This window comes from Myxocyprinus asiaticus, chromosome 4 (genome assembly GCF_019703515.2).
Source record: "Myxocyprinus asiaticus isolate MX2 ecotype Aquarium Trade chromosome 4, UBuf_Myxa_2, whole genome shotgun sequence".
In the NCBI taxonomy this organism is placed as follows: domain Eukaryota; kingdom Metazoa; phylum Chordata; class Actinopteri; order Cypriniformes; family Catostomidae; genus Myxocyprinus; species Myxocyprinus asiaticus.
In genome coordinates this window covers 34,559,111-34,580,203 of record NC_059347.1, presented here as the reverse complement: position 1 = coordinate 34,580,203, position 21,093 = coordinate 34,559,111, and the positions used below count along the sequence as shown (strand labels likewise).

Sequence of the window (21,093 nt, the reverse complement as noted above, 5' to 3'; positions counted from 1 at the left end):
CTGATCACTCATTCATACAAAACAATATAGTCATTTAACTTTTGTAAGACACTTTTAGTGTTAGAAAGGACATATGCGAGGAGGCGTGGATGATCATGAACATTGATGTGATTCACACCTGAGGAGACAAAGACCCCTCCCCTGAGATAGAATGAATTTGAGGAGACTTAATGATTGTATTGTTTGTAGCTTATTCACAAAATCAAGTTTAAGTTAAAAGAAGTAATCTGACTATACATTTTCAAGCTGAAATTTCAGCATCATTACTGCAGTCTTCAGTGTCACTTGATCCTTCAGAAATCATTCTAATATGCTGATTTTCTAATATGGGCATATTTACAGCACATTTTACACATTTACACGCAAACAGATATTTGACACGTTTCCTGCCTCCTCCTCCACGTGACGCATGACCTTACCAACGCTCTCATGAGCACGCATCACAGAGATGTACGGAAGAAAACATTTGTAGTTAATAAGTATATAAGTATTGTTTTGTTTCTAAAAATATCATTCGTGTGGATTCAGAAGAACTTTATTTGTCGACTGGAGTCCTGTGGATTATTTTGATGCACCCTAAATATGCATTTTGGACCATAAAGAAATGGAGTACATTCACTTGCATTGTTTAGAGGAGGAGGTCTGAAATGAAATCCTAAAAATCTTAAATTCTGTTTTGATGAAGAAAGAAACTTAGATACATCTTGGATGGCCTGAGTAAATTATCAGCAAATTTTCATTTTTGGGTGAACTATTCCTTCAACTCAAGCTTGCCATGCTACAAGCTACTTATACTTGATAGTTCCTTCAACTAAAATTCAGCTATAGTCAAAGTGATGAAAAATTATTTAGCTACACTACAATCTATTAAAAAAACTAGCTATAACTACATTGAAGCGATTAAAAGGGGTAGTTCTTTCAAAAATGAAAATGATCTTATCATTTACTCACCCTTATGCCATCCCAGATGTGTATGACTTTCATTCTTCTGCAAAACACAAATTATGATCTTTAGAAGAATATCTCAGCTCAGTTGATACATACAATGAAAGTGAATGGGTGCCAAAATTTTTATGCTCCAAAAAGCACATTAAGGGAACATAAAAGTAATCCATACGACTCCAGTGTTTTAATCAATATATTCAGAAGTGATATTACAGGTGTGGTTGAGAAACAGATCAATATTTAAGTCCTTTTTTTTGCTAGAAAGTCTTCTCTCTGCCCAGTAGGGGGTGATATGCATGAAGAATTTGAATCACCAAAAAAACTAGAAGAAGAATGTGCAAGTGAAAGTTAAAGTGGAGATTGACAGAACAGGGAGGAGAATTTATAGTGAAAAAAAAAAGGACTTAAATATTTCTCACCCACACCTATCATATCGCTTCTGAAGACATGGATGTAACCACTGGAGTCATATGAATTACTTTTATGCTGACTTATGTGATTTTTGGAGCTTCAGAATTTTGGCACCCATTCACTTGCATTGTATGGACAAAAACAGCTGAGAAATACTTCTAAAAGTCTTCATTTGAGTTCAGCAGATGAAAGAAAGTCACACACATCTGGGATGGCATGAGGGTGAGTAAATGATGAGATAAATATTTTTCATTTTTGGGTGAACTATTCCTTTGAGGGGGTGGGGGTTGGGGTTTAGAAAAATATATAAATAACAACAGATTATATAATTTAAATAATAACTTAATCACAGCAGGATTTCTCTGGTTTAAAAACAGTAAGGGTTTTGAATTAATTAATCGCAGTTAGGGTGACAGCATAAAATTTAAATAGATAGATTTATAACTTTACAATAAAAAACTAGAATATAACACGTTAAAAAATATGAATCGCAGCATTTAACAAACTATTTCTCTACAAAAAGGTGCAAAAAGCCACATAAAATCAGACTCGAATCAGTTCATTTTTTTCCTTTTGAACCGGTTTATTTGCATGAAGCAGCCGAATTAAGCGGTTCATTAAAACAAATTGGACTTTCCTACACCACATCTCAGAGAGATCCACTTTTATGGAGAGCATGTTTGATTATTTGTCACTCTACACTACTAAGTTTTGGAAATTAATCCATTTTAACTACTGTCATGCTACTGAAAAATTAGATAAGTTGATAACATCACTTTTTTTTTTTTTTTCAGTTAGTTACTCCCCAACATTGATACCTCAAGAGTTACCTACAGAGAAATCAAATCATACATGGCAATAAAACAGAATTTATACCTAATCACCACTCATGTTGCAGATAAACTCATATTTTATTACCAGGAGCTAATTTGACAGTTTGTTTATTCTCACACTCTCTCATCTGTCAGTTCATGCTTACGCTTAAATCATTTTTAAGATTGAAAACTTATGGCACCCAGTTACTTGAAAAGTCACTGAAAAGTCCTAAAACTGTTTTTTTATTTATTTATTTTTTATTTTTTTATTTACTACCAGCGAAAGACTGAAAGTATGCACAAATCTGTCATTATGGCTTAAACTTCACATCAGTCAAAACTTTTTTTACAGGTTCTGAATGGAGCCCAGAATTCCAAACTTCCAGATGTCTGAAACAAAATGTTTTCTGTTCACTTTTCTATGCCATTTGCTATTGAGTGCTCACTTATTCTGAAATTTTAACACATTCCCCTCTTTCCTTTGGTTCCCACTCCAAGTCTGTAAAGAGTTGTAAGCAAAGCCATTTACTCACCTTTGAGAAATACCATAGGATGTTTTGTGTTTTATTGTCCAGTGGAGCCTCAGTTTTTCCCTAAGTGATAACGTGATGATGCCTCTACTCTCATGGGCAGACTTTCTTTTTTTAAAAGGACACTGGGCTGTATCATGGATATTGAAGTATGCTTGTTTAAACTGGCATTAGAAGGCATTTTTGTGCAAGTTGAATTTTAGCTTGTGTACTTGCAACTGTTCATACTTTAAGCTGGTTACCTCTGAAAAGTTAACTTTACAGAATATATGATATTATAAGCATACATATACAGCTTAAACCAGACTAAGTTTGTTTGCTGACCTTAACTAGTTCTAACAGCCTGGTCTGGTTTTCTGGTTTTAGAATGGTGTTGGACACTTGTCAGCTGGTCAGGCTGGGAGACCAATTGGCTGACCATCTTAAACCATCAACAAACCAGCTTAAGTGGCTTCAAGCTGTTTTTCGTTTTTCCCAGCACTGTTTGGGGGTTTAGTCTGTCTACGGCCCATTTGACTTTGAAGCAAACTCAAAGAAAACCTTCAGAAGACACAGCGTCTCAGCGTTACTCCACACTGAAGAACTCTCTGGACACCAGCAATATTGGCAATCTAGGTGCAGGAGGCAGTGGTTTGCAGGAGCCTCTTTTGTTTTATTTGCCACAACGGTTATATTTTTTACTTGTTTTTGCTGGGATGGCAGGTTTATGAAGAGGGAAACATGAAGGTGGTGTCTGTGGCACCTTGTGTACCGCAAACCCATAGGTTTTGGTAAAACACCCCAAGATAAAGTTATAATCTTGCTCTCTCTCTTCACCACACTTCATTTTAGACCACAAGCAGAGAGGCACGGGTCTCTCGTCCTTTTTTAAATGATCGCAGAGGGCTGAGTCATTTTCATTTGTCCTGTTAGTCAGCGAGGAAAGCTTTTTAGGTGTTTAAATGAGTGGCCTCACAGATGATTCAAGGGTTTTCTTCATACAGTGCATCCGGAAAGTATTCACAGCACTTCACTTTTTCCACATTTTGTTATGTTACAGCCTTATTCCAAAATGGATTAAATTCATTATTTTCCTCAAAATTCTACAAACAATATCCCATAATGACAACATGAAAGAAGTTTGTTTGAAATCTTTGCAAATTTATTAAAAATAAAAAACAAAACAAAAAAAATCACATGTACATAAGTATTCACAGCCTTTGCTCAATACTTTGTTGAAGCACCTTTGGCACCAATTACAGCCTCAAGTCTTTTTGAGTATGATGCTACAAGCTTGGCGCACCTATTTTTGGGCAGTTTCTCCCATTCATCTTTGCAGGACCTCTCAAGCTCCATCAGGTTGGATGGGAAACGTCGGTGCACAGCCATTTTCAGATCTCTCCAGAGAAGTCTGGGCTCTGGCTGGGCCACTCAAGGACATTCACAGAGTTGTCCCGGAGCCACTCCTTTGTTATCTTGGCTGTGTGCTTAGGGTCGTTGTCCTGTTGGAAGATGAACCTTCGCCCCAGTCTGAGGTCCAGAGCGCTCTGGAGCAGGTTTTCATCAAGGATGTCTCTGTACATTACTGCATTCATCTTTCCCTCGATCCTGACTAGTCTCCCAGTTCCTGCCGCTGAAAAACATCCCCACAGCATGATGCTGCCACCACCATGCTTCACTGAAGGGATGGTATTGGCAGGGTGATGAGCAGTGCCTGGTTTCCTCTAGACATGACGCTTACCATTCAGGCCAAAGAGTTCAATCTTTGTTTCTCATGGTCTGAGAGTCCTTCAGGTGCCTTTTAATGAGGAGTGGCTTCCGTCTGGCCACTCTACCATACAGGCCTGATTGGTGGAGTGCTGCAGAGATGGTTGTTCTTCTGGAAGGTTCTCCTCTCTCCACAGAGGAATGCTGGAGCTCTGTCAGAGTGACCATCGGGATCTTGGTCACCTCCCTGACTAAGGCCCTTCTCCCCTGATTGCTCAGTTTGGTCGGGCGGCCAGCTCTAGGAAGAGTCCTGGTGGTTCCTAACTTCTTCCATTTATGGATCATGGAGGCCACTGTGCTCATTGGGACCTTCAATGCTGCAGAAATGTTTCTGTACCTTTCCTCAGATCTGTGCCTCGATACAATACTGTCTCGGAGGTCTACAGACAATTCCTTGGACTTCATGGCTTGGTTTGTGCTCTGACATGCACTGTTAACTGTGGGACCTTATATAGTCAGGTGTGTGCCTTTCCAAATCATGTCCAATCAACTGAATTTACCACAGGTGGACTCCAGTCAAGTTGTAGAAACATCTCAAGGATGATCAGTGGAAACAGGATGCACCTGAGCTCAATTTTGAGTGTCATGGCAAAGGCTGTGAATACTTATGTACATGTGATTTTTTTCGTTTTTTATTTTTAATAAATTTGCAAAGATTTCAAACAAACTTCTTTCATGTTGTCATTATGGGGTATTGATTGTAGAATTTTGAGGAAAATAATGAATTTAATCCATTTTGGAATAAGGCTGTAACATAACAAAATGTGGAAAAAGTGAAGCACTGTGAATACTTTCTGGATGCACTGTATATATATATATATATATATATATATATATATATATATATATATATATATATATATATATATATTTTGTTTTGTTTTTTTGGTCTTGGATCAGCATTTCGTAATGCGCCATTAAAGCCTCTGAGTTATAAATCATCTCAACCATCTATAGTCTTTCATTCCTCACCCTAATGCTGCCCATTGAATAATAAGCATCTCTAAATTATAATCCAAAGTGGAGACTGTGAGTGTTAACTACCATAATGAAACCACAGGCAATCAATGGTGCACAAGCAAAACAGTGAGTTACAGTACCAGTTTGTGTGGGAATCAGCAGGGAACTGGCGATACAACATTATATCGATACAGTAAATGGGTCGCAGTACAATTTCGCTATTCTTTAGCTGTGAGATATTGCAAAGTTATACTTAATACTATACTTAGATTATAAGGTTCTCATTCATCTTCATTGCGCAACAAGTGCTTAACTTCCTGCTTTATAAAACTTCCTGTGCTAACTTCCCATAGAAGTAGCATAGATCATAGACACATCAATGTCAGTAAAAAATAAAATGATGTAAATAGTGTATCTTGGTTCAAGTGTGTTTATCACTACACAAAATATGTCACAGTCTAGCTGTACAGATGATCTGTACGAACATATTTCGTTCTGAGTTTGCATAATAGTCTAATAGAATGTCCACTTATTATAAGCATTTTTGGGCTTCTTTTTTCATGAAGTTGCTTATAAATATGGGTTGTCATGGGTTGTGTGTTTTTTCTTTGTTTTTTGTTACATTCCAGAATGTAGTCACATTTTTTGGGCTTGCTTGTGCTTAGCTTTCAGAGCACAATAAAATGTGACCGACAACTAATAAGAGCTGGGAAATATTTAAATATTAAGGGTAAATTGGATTTATTGAAAATATATTATTTTATATACTATGGTTGTTACACTTTTTATCCAGATCAGTAAAATTAAGCCCATCATTCATAACTCCTTAAAATAGCTTACATTGGGGTATCTTATTTTACTTGTTTTGGTAAGGCAAATCACTTAATTTGGGCTTGTTTTTCCAGTACAGGTTTCTCTTGCAAGATCAGGCAACATTGTTCGCAGTTAGAGACATAATGTCAAACACTTGTGGTGATCTCTCTTTTTTTTTTTTTTCAAAAATATAAATGTATAAAAATTTAACTAAATGGTTATTGATTCCTAGCGTTACATTATCGAAACAGCATTGTGAGGTAAAATATCACAATATTGTTTTCCTCACTTCTATTAACAACTAATTTCAACACAAACGTCCTGGTTACTTTTGTAACCTCCGTTCCCTGATGGAAGGAACGAGAAGTTGTGTCGATGTAGTGACAGTAGGGGTCACCCTTGGGAGCCCCAAACACCTCTGATCTTTGAGAAAAGGCCAATAGGAATTGGCGAGTGGAATTTGCATGCCATTCCCCCAGACATACGGGTATAAAAGGAGCTGGCTTGCAACCACTCATTCAGGTTTTGTGCTGAGGAGCCGAGACAAGGTCCCGGCCATTTCAGCGGGTAGTTCAGTATTGTGGCTGGAGGGATGCGGCCTCTTCTCTTTCTTCTCCCCAAAAATTGTTCGGTTGGGGGCCATATAGCATCTGCGTCGGGGGGTGTCACTCCCAAGGGGAAGACACCGCGGAGACCACACCCTGCCCGAGGGGGAGGAAACTGTATGGAAATACGTCACATGGTCTTACCGAGTCTTGTCGGCAGTGTCTCATGTGGAGAAGTCCCCGTGGTAGATCCTACCCAGGGAGGAGGAGCTCTACAAACACGGCGACCGGGGGCAGAGGGGCCTCTGCCCAAGGAAGACGCGGGTTCACCAACGGGGGAACCATATCATGGAAGATACATCACACAGGGTTACATATGGGCAACCAGCGCATGTGGAGCACCTAACCCAGTACAGGGCCAAGTTAGCACACATACTGGGCCAGCAACGAGTTTCTCCGCAAACTCGCCTGCCACAGGACTAAGGAGGAAGGACATCCAGGGTCCACGACATGAACACGACTGGGGGCAAAAAGCACACATCTTCACCTCCGGGAGGGGAAAGGCGTTATACGCAAGCGGTGCAGCCGGCCAGCTGTCCCGCAACTTACCTACTCGTACCTGATAACACACGGGACGTGACCGGCTCAACCCAGAGATTGTAGAACCTCATGAAGGTATTGGGTGTTGCCCAGCCCACTGCTCTGCAGATGTCTGCTAAAGAGGCGCCATTGGTCAGAGCCCAGGAGGCCGCCACACTCCAAGTAGAGTGTGCTCGTAGCCTCAAGGGGGGGCGGCACGTCCTGGCCGTGATATGCCAAAGCGATTGCGTCAGTGACCCAGTGGGCGATCTTCTGCTTGGAGACAGCGCTCCCGTTCCACTGTCCTCCAAAGCAGACAAAGAGCTGCTCAGAGCATCTAAAGCTCTGCGTGCACCGGATACAGCAACGACAAGGCTGGGTCTGCCTCCTCCTGGGGCAGCGCTTGCAGGTTCACTACCTGATCCCAAAATGGGGTCATGGGAACCTTGGATACATAGCCGGGGTCTCAGTACCACATGAGAGTATCCCAGACCAAACTCCAGGCACATGTCACCAACAGAGTATGCCTGCAGGTCCCGTACCCTCTTGATGGAAGTGATTGCAGTCAGGAGAGCAGTCTTTAAGCAGAGTGCCTTTAGCTAAACTGACTCCAGGGGCTCAAATGGAGCTCCCTGTAGGCCCCGAAGGACCACGGAGAGGTCCCACGAGGGCATGAGATGCGGTCTGGGAGGATTCAGCCTCCTTGCACCTCTAAGGAACCTGATGTCCAGGTCGTGCTTCCCAAGAGTCTTACAATCAACTGCATCATGGTGCGCTGCTATAGCAGCCACGTACACCTTCAAGATGGAGGGGGACAGCCGCCCCTCCAGCCTCTCCTGCAGGAAGGAGAGTCTCCTTTGCGCATCTCTGGGGGTCTTCGCGTCGGGAAGAATACCACTTAGCGAACAGACGCAACTTCAAGTCATACAGGTGCCTCGTAGAGGGAGCCCTAGCCTGAGTGATCGTGTCTACCACCATGGGCGGTAAGTCACTTAGGTCTTTTGCATCCCGTCCAAGGGCCAGACGTGGAGATTCCTGAGGTCTGGTCGCGGGTGCCAGATGGTGCCCCGTCCCTGAGAAAGAAGGTCCTTCCTCAGGGGAATTCGCCAGGGGGGGCTGTCGCGAGGAGCGTGATGTCCGAGAACCAAGTCTGGGTGGGCCAGTAAGGTGCTACTAGGACGACCTGACCTTGCATAGCATCTGAGCAAGTAGGCTCACTGGGGGGAACGCCTACTTGCGTAGCCCCCAGGGCCAGCTGTGTGCCAGCGCAACTGTGCCGACTGGAGCCTCGGTAAGGGCATACCAGAGCGGGCAGTGGGAGGATTCCCAGGAAGCAAACAGGTCTACCTGTGCTTGACCGAATTGACTCCAAATCAGCTGGACCACCTGGGGGTGGAGTCTCCACGCTCCCCTGAGCGTGACCTGCTGTGACAGCGTGTCCACCGCACTGTTGAGGTTGCCCGGGATGTGAGTGGCTCGCAATGACTTGAGCCGCTGCTGACTCCAGAGGAGGAGACGTCGGGCGAGTTGCGACATGCGACGAGAGCGCACGTCGCCTTGGCGGTTGATGTATGCTACCATCGCCGTGTTGCTTGTCCTGGATCAACAGCTGAAGCCTCCGCAGGGCGAGCAATACTGCCAGAAACTCGAGGCAGTTAATATGCCAACGCACTCGGCGCGCCAGCCACGTTTGGAGGCGTCTGTCATAACCAAAACGTGCCTGAACACCTGCACCAAAGGGACCCCTACCTGCAGAAATGCAAGGTCTGTCCAAGGGCTGAACAGGCAGCGGCAGATCAGCGTGATGGCTATGCAATGTGCCCCACGGCCCCATGCCCATCTCGGGACTCGAGTTTGAAGCCAGTGCTGAAGCGGTCTCATATGCATCAACCCAAGTGGTGTGACCATATGCCCCAGGATGCCATATGCCCCAGGAGCCTCTGAAATAATTTCAGTGGGACCACCGTTCTCCACCTGAACGCCTTCAGACAGTTCAGCACTGACTGCGTGCGTGCGCTTGTGAGGCACGCCGTCATAGAGACTGAGTCTAACTCCATGCCGAGAAAAGAGATGCTCTGAACCGGGGAGAGCTTGCTCTTTTCCCAGTTGACCCTGAAGCCCTAGCCGGCTGAGGTGGCTGAGCACCAAGTCCCTGTGTACACACAACAAATCCCGTAAGTGAGCTAGCCAGTCATCGAGATAGTTGAGGATGTGGACGCCCACTTCCCTTAGCGGGGCAAGGGCTGCCTCTGCGACTTTCGTGAAGGCGTGAGGTGACAGGGACAGACCGAAGTACTGGTATGCCCGGCCCTCGAAAGCAAACCGCAGGAAGGGCCTGTGTCAAGGTAAAACCAAGATGTGGAATTACGCGTCCTTCAGGTCTACCTCTGCGAACCAATCTTGATGCCAGACGCATGCTAAAATGCATTTTTGCGTCAGCATCTTGAACGGGAGTCTGTGCAAGGCCTGGTTCAGTACTCGCAAGTCCAAGATTGGCCGCAACCCACCGCCTTTATTTGGTACGATGAAGTAGGGGTTGTAAAACCCCTTCTTCATCTCGGCAGGAGGGACAGGCTCTATCGCGTCCTTCCGTAGAAGGTGAAGCGAGGTGAAGCGGACGCTGTTGAACCTGGGCTCCGTATACCCACCATAGGACTGGTCCGGGACGGGGGAGGAGGGAAATTGTCCTTGCGGCCTGTTGCAGCCGTCCTGGCGTGGGTGCAATTGTGCCACAGCTGGGCGCGTGTGGGTGGGGGCCTGCCTCCGGAGCCATGCCTGCCATAAAGGTGGTCGTGATAACGATGGCCGTGGACACCGAAAGTGTGACCCAGGAAGTGAGGAAACCGCTCTTTTCTTGAAAATGTGGGTACCGCAGCCCTTTGGCCGTGCTGTGAAATCATAAGTAAAGGAAAACAAGGATTCTCCTCCCGGCCCTCCACCGGGGGATGGAGTGGTCTGTTTACCAGCTCCAGGTCTGCAGTGGTTTCCGTCTCCCTGGGTCGCCCATCTTAGGGGTGCTTCCAAGCCTTCCTCTGTTTCTTAGTGGCGGGCCGTGAGACGGGTGGCGTCTGCTTCCTGCGGGTGGCTCCACGCCGGGGCCGGCCTCCTGGGGCGGGCTGCGGCGAAGCCAGTGTTGCTGCCACAGGGGGACCCCCTTGGCAACGAGCAGACGGGTTGCGTTATCTTGATCCATGCCGTGGCAGGATGTGCTGGATAGCCTCCGTCTGCTTCTTAACCGTCGAGAACTGCTGGGTAAAGTCCTTGATGGTGTCGCCGAATAGGCCAACCTGGGAGATGGGGCATCAAGGAATCGAACCTTGTCAGCCTCCTTCATCTCGACCAGGTTGAGCCAAAGGTGGTGCTCCTGGACCACCAGGGTGGACATCGCCTGCCCGAGAGACCGCTCCGTGACCTTCATTGCCCAGAGGGTGAGATCGGTTGCTGAGCGCAGCTCCTGCATCAATCCCAGGTCAGAACTACCCTTGTGCAGTTCTCTCAGCACCTTGGCTTGGTGCACTTGCAGGAGAGCCATGACGTGCAGGGCAGAGGCGGCCTGTCCAGTGGCACCGTAGGCCTTAGTCGCCAGTGACGACGTAAGCCTACAGGCCCTGGACGGGAGTCTCAGACGGTTCCGCCAGGTGGCGGCGTTTTGTGGGCACAAGTGCACCGCAACTGCTGTATCCACCTGGGGAATCGCCGAGTACCCCCTAGCAGCCCAGCAGCCACCCGGGCAAGCATGGCTGCCAGCTCCGCGTCAACCTGTGACTGGAGGCACCCGAGGGTGGGACCCCAGTCGAGTCTTCGGCGTCAGACTGGACGAGCCCGCTCTCCGATGCTGTGATCGAGATCTCATCCTCTTTGCGAGCCCTGAATGAGATCGCGAACTCGCCCTGTGATGAGCCGGCAGTCTCATCCCAGAACTCGACCGGGGCACATGAGCGTACTGGGGAATGGGAGGTCCGTGGTGGGTTTCCTGGTGGAGAAGCTCCCACTGAGGTCCCCAAATCGCCCCCAGTGTTAACCGCCGTGGCCTCATACTTGTAGGTAGAAGGACCGAGGCGGGGAGCCACTGGGGTGGCTCTGACGAAGGAAAGCCGCGACCGCAATGTTGCCATGGTCATGTTCTCGCAATGAGGACATGACCCATCCACGAACGATGTCTCCACGTGGGCAGTGCCCAAGCACATGAGACAGCGATCGTGGCCATCAAAAGTGATAGCGCCCGCAACCAGGAATCATACACAGATGGAAAGGCATCTTTAAAAAGACACTCCGTCTGTGCCACTCTTTTAGTAGGAAAATATACTCTTTTATTAGGAAGAATATACTCTTTTAGGTGCTGAAGCACCCAGGGGCGTTCTCTGCACACCACCGGTGCAGAGGGGGAGAAACCGCTGTAATGCGCTGTAAATTCAACAGCTTTCGAGGTGAATGGATTGGCGGAGGAATTCAGCTCGGCTCCGAAAAAATAAATCTGAATGAGTGGTTGGAAGCCGGCTCCTTTTATACCCGTATGTCCGGGGGAGTGGCATGCAAATTCCACTCGCCAATTCCCACTGGCCTTTTCTCAAAGATCAGAGGTGTCTGGGGCTCCCAAGGGCGACCCCTAGTGTCACTACATCAACACAATGTTGAGTGAGTGACAGATAGGGAACACACATACTTCATGTATCCTCATTTTATTTGCTTTAGAGGCATCCTCTGAATACAGATAGATGGCTTCACTCTGTTGTGCATAGTTAAGTGAGAAGTAAGAGACAGAGAAAGAAAGAGAGAGAGAAAGAGAGAGAGATGGTTTTTAGTTGAAAGAATACACATCCACACATCATTGCATTCTTGAATGACTGTACTGTACTAGAACTTCACGTTCTACTCTACATTACTGAAATACATCAATGCATTTATGCTAATTCAATCACGTCCTGTATTATAGTGGCAGCAGAGGGAGAAGCACGTTGTCTCAGGTGTGTTTTGCGGGCAGTAATCTTTCTTTGTTCTGACTGGCAGGAGATAATGTGGCAGAGAGACTCCCCGTCGCAGTGCAGGTCTTTATTCTCAGTTGCATACAGAGAAATTCAAATGTAGAAATAAGATCATGTCAGCCTCATTGTTGAGAGACCAGCAGGCTTCATTGGTTTCTAAGTAATAATGTATGGGCTAGATAAAATAAAAATGTGGTAGAGATTAAGCAGATAGTACCCCAAAGAATGAAAATTCTGTCATCAGTTATTCACCCTCATATTGTTCCAAATCCATATTACTTTCCTGCATGGAACACAAATAGGAGATTTTAGACAATATACTGTATGTTAGCTTCAGTCACCATTCACTTTCATTGCATATTTTGCATACATTGCATACATTGCATGAAAGTGAATGGTGACAGCATTCTGGCTGACATCTCCTTTTTTATTCCAAGGAAGAAAGAAAGGCATACAGGTTTGGAGCAACACAAGGGTGAATAAATTATGACAGAATTGTTTTTTTTGTTTTTGTTTTGTGAACTATGCCTTTGATTATGTGTTTTTGTGCAGGTTGAATTTACTAAGCAGTATTCCTACACTGTTATATTACATTGATTTTATTCTGTGCCCCAGCCCGTAAGCTGAGGAAGATCGGACAGATGAAAGGTCCAGAGGATGTTGGTGCTGTTCAGGGCCCACCAGAGACAGTTCAGCACCTGTCCCCCAAGCCGTGCCTGACGTTCCACTCTCAACTGATCTTCCTCAACATCTTGGAGGCCATCGAGCCTGAGGTGGTGAACGCTGGCCACGATCATGCTCAGCCTGACTCTGCGGCTGCTCTCCTCACCAGCCTTAATGAGCTGGGAGAGAGGCAACTTGTCAAAGTAGTGAAATGGGCCAAAGGACTTCCAGGTAATTTAAGGATATCAAATTCTGTCATTCCTCATATCATACAGTTAGTTGTAGTGGTGGACAGTATGAAGCTAATCTTATGGCACAGCATGAGCAGCTTTATATCACATTAATTATATATTTAAGAAATAAGGTATGAGAGGGCATGCTATATTGTGTACAGTATATGATGATGAGCGTTGCTATTGACCAATCAGCATTCAGGACTAGAACTATCCGTTTTATGAATCATAATTTAGTTATTTTGCTGGAAATTTCACCAATACCATTTTAATAACATGTTAATATTAAGGCTGTTGATTTAACACATTAATTTAGTCTGAGTAGTTATAAAAAAATGTATGCCCCAACCCGTAAATAAAAATAAATAAAATAAAAGCACTTATTTTACTACCATCAGAGCAATTCAAGCTTAAATTACTACCTTCACGTTTTATGAGTCAGCAGAGGGTGTGCTACAAAAAGTATCCTTGATCCATCACTCTGACAGACTAAGTTGTGAAATTTATGTCATGGTTTGATGCACATGTACTGTACATAGACCAACAATTAAAAATAGTGCAGATGGAACACAGGAGCCCATTCTGTGAGAACAGAACAAATTGATGAACTCAGTTGCATAATAGATTTCTGTGAACTATAGGGTAATAGTAGACTCTAGGCCACTTATATGGAAATATATGTATATATACAGTGCCTTGCAAAAGTATTCAGACCCCTGACCAATTCTCTCATATTACTGAATTACAAATGGTGCAGTGAAATTTCTTTCTGATTGATATTTTATTTTAAAACACTGAAACTCAAAATCAATTATTGTAAGGTGACATTGTTTTTTTTGTTGGGAAATATTTTTATGAAAAATAAAAAATAAAATATCTTGCTTGCATAAGTATTCAAGTATCCCCCACACATTAATATTTGGACGAGCCACCTTTTGCTGCAATAATTGCTTTAAGTCTTTTGGGGTACATATGTACTAGCTTTGCACACAGCGACGAAGTGATTTTGACCCAGACAAAGTCGCAAAGACTTTGACTGGGCCACTGTAGGACATTTATCTTTTTGTTCTTGAGCCACTCCAATGTTGCTTTGGCCTTGTGCTTGGGATCATTGTCCTGCTGAAATATGAATTTCCTCCCAAGCTTCAGTTTTTTAGCAGACTGAAGCAGGTTCTCTTGCAGTATTTCCCTATATTTTGCTCCATCCATTCTTCCTTCAATTCTAACAAGATGCCCAGTCCCTGCTGATGAGAAGCATCCCCACAGCATAATGCTGCCACCACCATACTTCATTGTAGGGATGGTGAGTCTTGAGGCATAGGAATTTTTAGGTTTGCGCCACACATAGCACTTTGAGTTTTGGACAAAAAGCCCTATCTTGGTCTCATCAGACCACAAAACCTTTTCCCACATCGCAGCTGGGTCACTCACATGCTTTCTGGCAAACTCCAGATGTGCTTTCAGATGGTACTTTTTGAGTAACCGCTTCTTTCTTGCCACCCTCCCATACAGGCCAGTGTTATGCAGTGCTCTTGATATGGTTGACTGGTGCACCATTACTCCACTCCCAGCCACTGAACTCTGTAGCTCCTTCAAAGTGATTGTTGGCCTCTCTGTGGCTTCTCACACAAGTCTCCTTTTTGTTAGAGTGCTGAGTTTTTAGGGAAGGCCTTTTCTTGGCAGTGCCTGGGTGGTGTGGTGCAGCTTCCACTTCCTGATTATTGATCCAGCTGTGCTCACTGGGATATCCAAACATTTGGATATTATTTTGTACCCTTTCCCTAATCTATGCATTTTTATTACTTTATCTCTAACTTCTGTGGAATGCTCTTTGTTATTCATTTTCCTTCAGATTCACAGCCTGACCAATGATCCTTCAACAGTGGGTTTTTTATCCAGTAAATGTGATTTGCAACTTTAATGATTCAAAGGTGGATGCCAATGTTAAAGTAAATGTATCCTCGTTAGGGCAATTTCTTTCATCGGTGTAACCTGGCAGCTTCCACAGCACAGGGGTTGAATACCTATGCAAGGTATTTTTTTTTTTATTTCCCTACATAAAACCAATGTTACCTAACAATAATTGATTTTGAGTTCAGGGTTTTAAAATAAGATATCAAAGAGAATGAAATTTCATTGCACCATTTGTAATTCAGTAATATGAGAGAATTGGTAAGGGGTCTGAATAATTTTGCAAGGCACTGTATTTATAAGTTAGTAATTATTTAAAAAATAATTACTATAAAAATAATTTATATATATGTAATTATCCATACTTATTTAGTGTGTATATTGAATTAATTTGGGATTAATTTGACAGTATGATTAATTAGGATTAATTTGATTAATCACCATGTTGTGAAATTTTTATTAAACATTTTAATCCATTGAATAAGTACTTTACAATTAAAAGCTGCTTCATCTCATTCGATCATTATGTTAACTTGATGGACGCACACCAAAAATAACTTTATTTATACTTTTATTTATTTATATTATAGCTCATTAATACCTGTGCAAATATATTGTTGTATAAACAGAATACCAGAATTTCAACCAGTTCTCACATCCCTACCATCACACAAAATATACAGCATATTGCCCAGCCCTGGTCATTTGTTATGAAATTTTGTTTATAATGTAGTTTTAGTGTCTCCGCCTCACCTCGAGACTCTGCCTGTTGATTCATGTCAAGACAGGGCTATTTCAAAAGCAAAGACAGACTTCAGTCATATGCAAAATGTGCCAGCGACAGACCATCAAACATTTTGTGAAAAGTTCTGGAGGAGAGAGCGAGAGAGAGAATAGTGTGTGGCTTGACACAGACAAGTTTTTTTTTTAAACTGATTCCATGACAGAATTGTATTGGTTGATAGAATCAGATTGATGTGATTGGTTGCACTTCTCCAATGTCCTGTTATTGATAGCATTAATAAAACTGTAAAGCGTGGCATTTTAATCTGCACTGAAGCCAGTGATGAATCTTTTCAGAAGAAAGTGAGATCAAGTTTTACCTCGGAATGTCCAGCATGTTTTCCTTCATCTGCTGAAAGCAATGCATGCTCGCCAGTCTTCCACGGGGTTGGCCTCCGTTTTGTTTGGATCAAGTAAGTTCCAGAAAATCCCAGAGGAAATTTTATTCTTCTGGAGTTGCTGTCTTGTAGCTCAGGAGAATTATTTTCTCAGTTAGTTTACTGTAATGCTTAAGGCTTGACTTTGTATCAGATGCTTCTCCTAACATTTCTTAGGTGAAACAGTAATAAAACTTGTAAAACAATTGTTGACATACAGTAAAGGGGCTTCCACTTGACTCGCATCAGGGCAATGACAGCTTTATGTAGCGCTTTGATCTCCACATGAAAATTGCTGCAGAGAACGTCTTGTTTTGATTTTAGCTCTGGCACTGCCTACATAATGATGCATCATCTGAATTTTTTATAAATCATTTGCTGCCTCTTCGGTTGGAGTCAAAGTTGAAATTGTATTACAACACTTGACAACATGTGGACAGGGGCAATGCTGACGCTTCACTCCATAGTCATTTTTATTTGTATAGCACTTTTTACAAAACTATTTTTTTAAAGCCAATTGTATTAAATGTCAATTCAGCTTAATATAGCTTCATTTATAAAAAAAAAAAAAAAAAAAAAACATGCCTTAATGTTTTTGTCTTTAAGCACTGTGATAGGAGGAGGGCGGGACCGGGCCTTGAGGACAAACGGTCGGCCCTGAATCAGGCTAATAAGCCGGGAGGGGCATAAGTTCGAGAGAGAGACGCGTGTGGCCGCATTGCATGTGTGTCTGTGTTTGTTTATGTTTGCTTTAGGTTGAGTTTTATCATTAAACTTTACGTTGACTTTTTGCTGGTTCTCGCCTCCTCCTTGCCCACCTTACCTCGTTACATTGGTGCCGAAACCCAGGAGGGAGGAAGGATGCGCTGTTGCGGAGTCCGCCAAAGGAGCAGCCGCGGCCGTCTGCCTGGGGACGGAGGGGTCGCTGCTGGCCGCCGAGAGCCGGAGGAACCGCTGTTGTCCACCGAGGAAGAGGAGGAGCAGTTCCGTCTGCCAGGGGCTGGAGGACTCGCTGCCGTCCACCAGGGGAGGAGCAAGCCGGTGTCTGCCAGAGGGCGGAGGAGTGGTTGAGGACCGGATGACAGCGTGTCCGTGAGCCGGCGAGCAAGATTTCTTTCTCTCTGTCGCTCCGCCTCACTCTTTCCCTCTCCCCTTTCCCTCCCCTCATCTCTCCCAGGGTTCCAAAAGGCGGGGAAGACCTGCCGGCAAGCATGGCCAGAAGGGCAACCCCCCCCCCCAAGGAAGGGAGGGGAGTGTGTCATGCCAGGGGTTTCCCCGGCCTGAGTCAGGCAATAGAGGAGTGTGATGAGGAGGAGGGCGGGGCTAGGCCGTAAGGACACACGGCCGGCCCTGAATTGGGCTTATCAGCCGGGAGGGGAATAAAGACTAGCCGGAGGCGCCAGTTAGAGAGAGCAAGAGACGCACGTGGCCGCGTTGCATGTGTGTCTGTGTTTGTTTATGTTTGTTTTATGTTGAGTTTTATCATTAAACTTTACATTGACTGTTTAGCCAGTTCCCGCCTCCTCCTTGCCCACCTTACCTCATTACAAGCACACAGTGAGCAAGCCATGGAGTTCAGTGTATCCGACATTGCTGATGCGAGTCACGTGGAGCTTTAGAATTCATGTGGACAGCGTAGCTCAAATCATTTTTTTTTGGAAGAACAAACTCTAAAATCTTGTAAACTCTAGAGGAGACATGTGAGTCTATTTCTTGGGAGAAGATCTGAAATTCAGGAGTCTCTATCTGGCCTCCATTTAATCTCAGTGCTTTCTAGGAGAGACAATTAAGATGCTATAGAGAACTTTTCTAAATTGTGATTTTTCTTTCCTATGGGCTGTACTGAAAATCCTCAGTTAAAATTTACATGCGTCTTTTCTTGAAGTGATGATAAAATCTGATTCATGGCTTGAGTTAGCACAGCTGTAAATGAGTCGTAAATGAACTGGGTCTGAAAAAATAGCACCCAGACAGCTGACAAACTGAGAGATATAGACAGCAAATGCACAACCACAAATATCTCTCTTCTCTTGCTGTCTCTCAGGTTTCCGGAACCTGCACGTGGACGATCAGATGACAGTGATCCAGCACACCTGGATGGGAGTGATGGTCTTTGCTCTGGGCTGGAGGTCCTACAAGAACGCCAATGCACGGATGTTGTACTTCGCTCCGGACCTGGTCTTTAATGAGTCAGTGTCATTCGCTGTGTTTTTCCACATCCACCTCACTCTTATTTGCCTGTTTTCTTTTCTGTTCACCAGCCATTCATGTACTACATTGTTGCCTCTCCATCATTTGTTCTATTTTCTTCTTCTGTCCATTTGTTCATTTTGTAAATGTACTAATCCATCTTTCCTCACACTCATTTTTCTTTCATAACTCCTCAGTAGCCCTCTCTCTCTCTCTATCGGGCAGGCACATATCTTGTGCTTCATGCACACAATAACAGTCTAGCCCTGGATGCTTCCCAGATTCATTTAGAATTTACTACTGGCTTATTATGGTGAGAAGGATCTTTGTCACAAACACAATCCCAGGAGAGATTGGATTTTTTGGGGGGGCTCACATGCACTCAAAGGCCTTTTTCACCAATATCTGAAATAGGAGATTTCCTTCCTAAATGCATCTTGTCCATATCCCATACCAATACTGCTGACAGAAATTGTGTTCTAGGCTTGAAAAATCAATTTCATTTAGTGGAAGATGTGAAGTCATTAGATGACTGGTCGCATTAGTCAGTGATCTTTAATGGTAATTAGCAGTTATAAAGTTGTTGCGAGCCATCAGAAATTGTTAGATGCTTCTTTGTTTGCTTCTATCTTTTTGTCTCTTTCAGTCTATTAATCTGCCCCCTATCTGTAAGTCGTAGGATGCATATCTCCAGCATGTACGAGCACTGTGTTCAGATGAAGCACCTCTCGCAGGAGTTTGTGCTGCTGCAGGTCACTCAAGAAGAGTTCCTCTGCATGAAGGCGCTCCTTCTTTTCAGCATCAGTGAGTGTCCTTGAGTGTGTGTGTGTGTGTGTATGTATGTATGTAGCTATAGTTTGGGGACACATTTGTCCCCATAAGTGAGCTAAATCTGACAAAGCTCTCTTTGGGGACATTCAGGGACGTCCTCAATTGGAAAATGATTCATAAATACGGTATTTTTTTTTTCTTTTCTTTTTTATAAAAATTCAAAATATTTTCTTTTAGGGGTAGGGTCAGGGTGTGGGTTAAGGTCAGTCTATTGTACTGTATTTACGATTAGCTTTATCTAAAAAATAAAATAAAAATAAAAATAGAAAGTGGTCTATGGTATACCCCCATTTAAAAAGTTAGGAAAGTGTGTGCACGTTCAAGACATGCTTTTTCTACCATAGTACTCTTGGATATTAACACTTAATATTTACAAACACTACATTGAAATAAATACAGGTAAACGCAGAAAACAGGTTCATTGGCAATAGCGTATACAGTACTTATAGTAGCAAAATAGACTACAGAAAATAGTGTAAATAAAGAAATAAAAGGATCTGAATGGGAAAATAAAATAAAGAGAAAAGCTAAAAAATTTATAAAAAGAAAAAAATAGACTGCAATGGGGTTGAATTAATATTGACAATATGGAATGAATATAGTCACTTGTTGGAGTAATCAACCGCCCATAAATGTTCATCACAGGTGGTGAATGTTTTTATCTGTATTTCAATTTGTGCAGTTCCAGTGGAGGGGCTGAAGAGTCAAAAGTATTTTGATGAGCTGCGCCTGACATACATAAATGAGCTTGACCGTTTAATCAGCTATGGCAGGAAGACCAACTGCGCCATGCGTTTCCAGCAGCTGACCCGACTGATGGACTCACTGCAGCCAGTTAGTGACAGCACACACATATACAGAACCAAAAGTAAAAATTAATTAATCAAAATCTGTCAAAATCTACACATTCACCTTAAAACACAGAGACACCATACATCACACACACACACACACACACTGATTATAGTGTGTTACATGTATTGTAATATTGGCCCAATATGAGTGCTGCAGAGATTTATTGATGCACTTTCTCACACTTTCACATAAAAAATGCTACAGTATGTTCTTTTCTTTCCCTGTATATATTCGTGCTTTGTCATTTTTGTTTTCTCGTCTCTCCTTTTACCCTCTTTCTCTCTCTTTCTGTCCCTCACTCAGATTGTTCAGAAGCTGCACCAGTTCACCTTTGACCTATTTGTCCAAGCTCGGTCCCTGCCCACCAAGGTCAGCTTTCCCGAAATGATAGCAGAAATAATATCAGTCCAAGTGCCAAAGATCCTCGCTGGCCTGGCTAAACCAATCCTGTTTCACAAGTGACACGACTACAACCCTGTACCACCGATCCATACCGACCCCACCCAGTCAATATGAGCAAATCATTTCGGCCTGATCCAGTTTGATCCAGCCTAAACCAGCCTGCGGACTCGACTTGAGCGACGAGACTGAACGATACATATTTTTGGTTTTCCATTTTTTAGCATTTCTTTCACCCACACCCCCACTTTCTAGCTCCGTCTCTGTCTCACCCTCCTTTTGAAAAATGGCCCTGAAAAGTAGCGGGACCATTACATCATTACAGCTGTCTATATTTTCCTCAGAGATCATTTGATCTCATTTTCTCAAACTGACAGCGTGGTGTGAAGCAGGTCTTGTTCTTTCTTTCGACCAGCAGTTATCCTTCAAGAGTTACAGCGTGTTGCCAGGTGGACAGGTTGGAAAAAAATATCACACTGAATTTCATCTGAGCCCTTAATCAACATCAACAACAACAACAAAAAA

General features: G+C 43.6%; 1 protein-coding gene across 1 annotated transcript in view; it reads left to right on the top strand.

Moving 5' to 3' along the window:
• Nucleotides 1-20,775, top strand: part of LOC127436408 (androgen receptor-like) — a 110,693-nt gene extending 89,918 nt beyond the window's left edge. The window contains exons 4-8 of the mRNA XM_051690528.1: nucleotides 12,942-13,220; nucleotides 18,338-18,482; nucleotides 19,157-19,287; nucleotides 19,997-20,148; nucleotides 20,473-20,775. Coding sequence (XP_051546488.1) covers nucleotides 12,942-13,220; nucleotides 18,338-18,482; nucleotides 19,157-19,287; nucleotides 19,997-20,148; nucleotides 20,473-20,631 — 866 coding nt within the window. The 3' untranslated portion in view covers nucleotides 20,632-20,775. The remainder of the gene's footprint in view (nucleotides 1-12,941; nucleotides 13,221-18,337; nucleotides 18,483-19,156; nucleotides 19,288-19,996; nucleotides 20,149-20,472) is intronic.
• Nucleotides 20,776-21,093: the final 318 nt, after the last annotated feature.